The sequence below is a fragment of the Cervus canadensis genome, chromosome 31, assembly GCF_019320065.1.
Source record: "Cervus canadensis isolate Bull #8, Minnesota chromosome 31, ASM1932006v1, whole genome shotgun sequence".
Classification (NCBI taxonomy): Eukaryota; Metazoa; Chordata; class Mammalia; order Artiodactyla; family Cervidae; genus Cervus; species Cervus canadensis.
The window spans coordinates 164,140-171,491 of NC_057416.1; the positions used below are offsets into that span (position 1 = coordinate 164,140).

Genomic DNA, 7,352 nt, shown 5'->3' on the forward strand with positions numbered 1-7,352 from the left:
TTGATCATTCCCTAACCCCATTTCCTTCCTGACTCCTTCCAATAGCTTCTGGCAACTATGTCCTCTTTCACTCTGACCTCCAACAATTTGTTCTCTGAAGGAAGCCCAAGTGATTCTCTTTTAACTTGTGTCCTTATCATATCACCCAACTGCTGAAAACTTCCCTGGTGGTTTCCAATCATGCACTCACAATTTAGTATATCACATTTAATATTACAATAGCAATAACAATAATTCTCACTTTTTATTTGAAATAACTGAGGCTATGGGCATCTTGATTAATCTACCCAAGGTCACACATTTTCTAAGTGAAAAAAAAATAGCATTGGAATTTAAGTTTGACTTATTTCAAAATAATTGATGTTCTTACACAATGTGTCACACAACTGTGACACCTGGATATAACTGTTCAGTCTCATCTTGTTCACAACCTGAGGGAAGAATTTTTAACTCCCTCATAATGAAAGGTTGTTGCTGAACGATAAGACGCCAGGATTCTTGGCCTCTAGAGGAGACAAATTCAATCCGAGGCCAGAGACGAGGCTGGATCACTCAGAGATTTTGTGTAATAAGTTTTATTAAAGTATAAAGGAGATAGAGAAAGCTTCTGACATAAGCATCAAAAGGGGGCAAAAGAGTACCCCTCTTCCAGTCTTCAGCTGGATGTTATATAGTCACTCACAGTCTGTTAATGAAAAGAAAGGAATGTCTTAGAATTTAGAATGGCACCAGATAATTCATCCCCAGCCATAAACGACTGACTTGAGTCTTGTAGAAGGGAAGATTCCCACACAAATAATTTTGTTTACATAGATTAGGGAACAATGCCTGAGTAAGTAGGTTGGGCCATTTGGCAGAACTTACAGAGTCTGGGGTAAATTAACATATCTTAAGACAAACATTTCCATAAAAAAATGTATTGGTTAACTCAAGGTTTGAGAATAGTTAGCTTCAGGTGAAACCAGGTGTCATGGCAACACAGCATTTTAAGAGAAACCTCCTTTTAAATTTGTATAGAGAAGAAAAAAATATTGCTGGTTTGTTTCCTCCTGCCACTTAAGAGAGATAAAAATGTCTGGCACTTGCAGCCTATTTCCTCCGTTTGGGGACCCCTGGCCTTCCTGCCTGTTACCCTCTCAATAATGACCTGGAATTCCTTTCATCCAGTTTGACAACAGAGGTCAAAGACTGCTTAAGGATATACTTTCTTTCATTTAGCTCTCTGTTTGTCTCCTCCATGGACTCAACTGATTATTTGCCCTGTAGATTATTTAAAGTAATTTCACAGAGCTCACACACTCACACACACAAGAAAAACTTACTATGTTAGGATAATTTAAAAAGGGCTGAAAATTCCATGTTTCCATAGGAAGATAGCAGTGAGTCATTTCCCAGGGAAATTAATCTCAAGCAAGTTCTTTTCCTACATATTCCAATATTAAAAAAAAAAAAAAATCAATTGTTTAGTCCTTCTCATACTATTACATTGGTGTGATCAGACTAGCTGAAAATTGAACTGAACTTTTGAGATATTACTTTCTTGTTCTGTTTTTCCTCCTTTCCGTCTTTTGTTTAATGAATTGTGTTAAGACTAACAAAGAATCTCCTGAAAAATTATATCAGTTCTTAAAAAGATATCATCATTTTTCCCTATAAGGTCAAAAATCACTAGATGCTTTATCTCCTTTAAACTTATTTATCATTGACTCAAAATTGAAATGTGTCCCAGACTGATTCTTGCTTAATTAAATTCACTGGGATTTTCCACTACATTTTAAAAGTACATATGTATTTAAAGATATTACTAAACCATATCACAGAATTAGGGTCAAAAAGATGTCACAGGGAGGAAAAAACCAGTTTTGTGTCCACTTTTACACTATTTTTATACAAGTACAAAATATCAGCCCAATCATTTTGTTTCAAGGAAGATTAATTTATCAAGCATTCCTTGATAAATTTATAAACTTTCCATAGCAAGTTTATAATTCTTTTTATTTTACACTCAATTTATACTGCCTTGACATTTATTGTATATATATATAAATGTTATCACCAATTTGAATATAACATTTAAACTTTTATGTATTTTTTTTTAATTTAAGGTATCTATTTTATACCAGGAATTATGTCATGGGTGAGGACACAGTAATTAATAAAGCAGGAGGAATATTGTGTAAAAGTTCATTCCCACATGGACCTTATATTCTTATAATGGCATCAGATGATAAACAAAGAGATAATTTAATAAAGAAGTTGTAGTCTTATGTAGTGATTATAGGAAAACAAATAGGGTTCTATGTCAGAAATAAGACGGAGAATTCTACAATGGGTCCTTTAATCAGAGAAGACCTTTCCTAAAAGGTGAAGCTTTGGCTGAGATGTAAATAAGAATGGTTATCACTGAAATCACAGTTACAGTCAAATTAAGTAAAAATTAATTGAGTTAAATGATTTCACTTCACAGATGACCTGGTCTATGTATAGAAAAATTCTAAAAATTTAACAGAAATTTTAATAGCAGTGCTTTTTTTTTTTTTAACTTTTTGTCAGTGGCAGTCTAGAGGAGCAAGGAGAAATGTATTTTGCTATTTTATTTTTTAACTTTTGGCCCCACTTCATGGCACGTGTGATCATAATTCCATGACTAGGGATTGAACATGTACCACCTGCAGTGGAAGCACGGAATTAGCTCATCGCTTTAGGAAGAGTGAGTGGTCCCATTACCAACTTGGGACTTCCCTGCTGGCCCAGAGATTAAGACTCTGTGTTTTCAGTGTAAGAACAAAAATCTGAACCCCTGATCAGAGAACTAAGATCCCACAAAACGCCAGGAGTGGACAAAAACAATAGTTCAAAAAATTTCTCTTAAATAATAATAAAAAAAAATATTTAAAAGACTCCAACAATAAAATGTTCTTAATAACTAGCACTTATGAGCACTTGGTTGTATGACAGTTTATACATATAAGAGTTTATATTTTATTTGATCTTGAAAATATTGCCATTATTTCCCATTTAGCAAAACTTGAGAAAGCCATAATTTGCCCAAATTTACATTGTAAGTGGCAAAGCTAGGATTTAATCTCACAGGAATCTTCCTCAAAATGACTATGCTTTTGACCATTAGTGTATACTAAAACTTTTCACTTATTCCTAAAAAATGTCCATGAAATATATCATATATAAAAATCCAACTAAAATAGAAAACTACAAAAACAAGGTTCTTAAAATGATTGACTGGTTAACATTATAAGAAAAATGAGCTTTTTATATCAAGTCCAAGTTTGTGTTTCTTGCACTGTGTCAGGACAACAAATTGAGACACAAATTTTTAGGGTAAGGGGTGGCAAATTTCTTCAGAAAGCTAGTAGAGTGAGGATATGATAGACTAGTGTTCAAAAGGACCATCTTGCCTGGATTTGGGTTCTAGTTTCCTTATAGAATAAAAACAGAGAGGTTAAGGGGTAAAGTAAAAAAGGTGATTGCATGTGTTTAGTCACTCAGTCATGCCTGACTCTTTATGACCCCAGGAACAGGAGTCCGCCAGGCTCCTCTGTCCACGGGGATTCCCTAGGCAAGAATACTGAAGTGGGTTGCCATGCTCTCTTTCAGGAGATCATCCCAACCCAGAGATCAGAACCAGGTCTCCTGCATTGCACATGGAGTCTTTACCATCTGAGCCACAAGGGAAGCCAAAAAGGTTATGTTGATGCAAATATTTCCTGGTTCTGGCCAGACTACAGAGGATATGCATTATTTTCTTCTTTCCTGCAGTCATTCCCAGGGGAGACTGGTCAGAATGTTTCCTTGAACTGCTGCTGCTGCTGCTAAGTCACTTTAGTCGTGTCCGACTGTGTGCGACCCCACAGATGGCAGCCCACCAGGCCCCCCCATCCCTGGGATTCTCCAATGCATGAAAGTGAAGTTGTGTCTGACTCTTAGTGACAAGGCAAGAGTACTGGAGTGGGGTGCCATTGCCTTCTCTGTTCCTTGCTCTAAATAAATATAATTTATATTAATATAATATTATATTTAATTTATATTAATATTTATATTAATGTTTAGGCATGGGAGGCAGCATTCCCAGAGATGGACCATTTCTTTTGTATTCTATTAGCTACAGGCAACATCTCTTTAGTGATTCACTTGTAGCAACAGTAATAGAATACAAAGTTTAAAGTAAAACAGATCCAGTATGGAGTCATGTTTGTTCTTTCCCATTACAGTGACATTGATTTTAGTGTATCTATATAAAGAGTAAAGCCATAACCAGGAATGACTCAACCATAAAAATGAAAAAAAAAAAAAATGGGTCATTTATAGAGACATGGATGGACCTAGAGAATGACATACACAGTGAAGTATGTCAGAAAGAGAAATGCAAATATTGTATAATAATGTATATATGTAGACTCTGTTAAAAAAAATTGATATAAATGATCTTATGTACAAAACAGAAATAGACACCCAGAAGTAGAGAACAAACATATGGATACTATGGGGGGAAAGCAGGTGTAGAATGAATTATGATATTGGGACTGATATATATATGCACACTATTGATGTTTTGGGTAGAATAATGAGTAATAAAATAGGTAACTAATGAGAACCTATGCATTGACACTACTCAATTCTCTGTGGTGACCTAAATAAGAAACTCGAAGAAGACCAGAGCTATATGTGTATGTGTAGGTGATTCACTTTGCTGTACAGCAGAAAGTAGCACAACACTGTAAAGCAACTATGCGAGCATGTGTGCTAAGTTGCTTCAAACGTGTCCAACTCTTTGCGACCCTATGGACTGTATACTGCAATAAAAATTTAAAAAGAGAATGTTTTTAGATTTACAGAAAAACTGAGAACATATTTCAGAAAATTTCTGTATATTCCACACAATTAAAATTCTTATATTGCTAATGGTTCAGTTGTTACAAATTAATAAGTGAGTATTTATACATAAAAACAAAGCAGTATGAGGAAACTGAGAATTAGTTAGGTCTATATGGACTGCAAGGAGATCCAACCAGTCTATCCTAAAGGAGATCAGCCCTGGGTGTTCATCAGAAGGACTGACACTGAAGCTGAAACTCCAATACTTTGGCCACCTCATGTGAATAATTGACTCCTTGGAAAAGACCCTGATGCTGGGAGGGATTGGGGGAAGGAGGAGAAGGGAATGACAGAAGATGAGATGGCTGGATGGCATCACCGACTCGATGGACATGAGTTTGAGTAAACTCCAGGAGTTGGTGATGGACAGGGAGGCCTGGCATGCTGCAATTCATGGGGTCGCAAAGAGTCAGACACAACTGAGCAACTGAACTGAACCGAACTGAATATGCACTGGTATGTAAAGATATTCAGAAGGCTAAGTAGTGCAAAGGAAAATTTATACCCAGAGACATAAACACACACACACACATATGTGTGTGTGTGTGTGTGTGTGTGTGTGTGTGTGTGTATATACACTTGTACTTTCAAAATATTAGTTGAATTTCAGAAACTGAATGACTGCATTTGGAAGTACTGGGGAACATGTTTTGTGATGTGCATGAGGTTTATTCTACTTTGATTTGCCTGGCTTCTATATTTAGTATTTAAACTTATTCATCTTGTTTTCAATTTTGATTTAAAATTAAATATTATACTAAAACATTCATGTGTAAAGCAAATGAAATAGAAAAAAAAGAATGGTCCATATAGAGTTAAAATGTTAACTAGTATAATAATAAGAATGAGGTAAAGTATGAGAATTCAACTTAAAACCAAGAACGGAAAGTAATGAAAGTAAATGCAGAAGTTAATTAAAAATTAGTGTGCTCTATAAAAATTTCATTGACTAATTCATTAAATGCTATTTATTGATGTCCCACTGAATGTATTCCACCTCTTTAAGTGCAATCATAAATCAGACATGATAGAGTGTACATTTAGCAAGGAAACTATCATTATTTCTAAAAAAAAAAAAATAGTTCATTCTTTAATTTAATTATTGTAAATCCTTTAGAACAAAGGAAAGCTTGCATCTCATTTATAAACATTTCAATATTCCAAATAAATTGTTTCTAAGGCTAAAGTAGTTTCTTCCTGATGAATAACACACTTATTTAATACTTGATCTCGTTGTGTTTCTCCAGAGTTTCTTCACAGCATTAGTCATCTCAGAATTTCTTAGACTGTAGATTAATGGGTTCAGCATGGGGGTTATGACTGTGTAAAACACGCTCAATGATTTGTCAAAGGGAAAGGTCTTAGCAGGTCTTGAATACAAGAAAATGCAGGGGACAAAGAAGCAGAAAACCACAGTGATGTGGGAGCCACAGGTCTGGAGGGCTTTCCACCTCCCTTCCTGACTCAGGTTCTTAAGAGAGTGCAGGATGACTCCATAGGAGACGAGTAAGAGCAGAAAAACCATGGCAGAGCTCAGTCCTCCATTGGCCACCACTAAGATGCCAATGACATAGGTGTCAGTACAGACGAGTTGCAATAAGGGGTACATGTCACACATATAGTGATCAATGACGTTGGGGCCACAGAATGGGAGCCCATAAACAGTGCTAAGTTGAATTACTGAGTGTAGACAACCTCCAACACAGGACACCACCAGAAGTACAACACACACCCTCTGCCTCATGATGACCAAATAATGCAAGGGCTTACAGATGGCCACATAGCGGTCATAGGCCATCACCAGCAGAAGGAAGACCTCTGATCCTCCAAAAAGGTGTTCAGTAAAGAGCTGGGTCATACAAAATTGGAAGGATATTGTATTTACCCCAAAGAACAAGTCTGAAATAAATCTGGGGGAAATGGAAGAAGAGTAAATTAAATCTATAAATGACAAGCTAGCAAGAAAAAAATACATAGGTGAATTCAGGGTCTTACTGAAAGTTATCGTCACAACAATGAGCAAGTTGCCCATCACAGTCAAAATGTAGACAAGCAAGAACAGAACAAAAAGGACTTTCTGTTCCTTTGGATTCTGTGTGAGGCCCAGGAGGATGAAATAAGTTACATTGTTCCTTGGCTCCATCTAATCTGGATGGAAGCAATTTACCTGCAAAACAAGGGAGAACACTTCTAAATGCATTTTATTTATTTATTTATTTATTTTTCATTTGTCCCTATTCCCTTTACTCATTTTAAATAATATGCATATTTATTTTTTCAATTTAAGGGTAGTTGATCTACAGAATTTTGTTTTCTGTCAAACCTCAACATGCATTTTAAATTAATCTTTTTATTAATCCATTCAATTAAAACAATGTATATGGAGTTTCTGTGTCAAATACATCACAAGCATTATAATTACCAACTTGAATAAGGCATATTTCCCTATCTTCAGTGAT

At 35.5% G+C, this 7,352-nt stretch overlaps 1 protein-coding gene across 1 annotated transcript; it reads right to left on the reverse strand.

The window, feature by feature from the left end:
- Positions 1-6,106: 6,106 nt before the first annotated feature.
- LOC122432260 (olfactory receptor 4A47-like) lies at positions 6,107-7,036 on the reverse strand. The gene has a single exon (XM_043454071.1). The coding sequence runs from the start codon at positions 7,034-7,036 to the stop codon at positions 6,107-6,109; it is 930 nt and encodes a 309-aa protein (XP_043310006.1).
- Positions 7,037-7,352: the final 316 nt, after the last annotated feature.

What these genes read in the sequence shown, in the direction of transcription:
- LOC122432260 (XM_043454071.1), bottom strand. Translation starts at nt 7,036, where the DNA reads ATGGAGCCAAGGAACAATGTAACTTATTTCATCCTCCTGGGCCTCACA.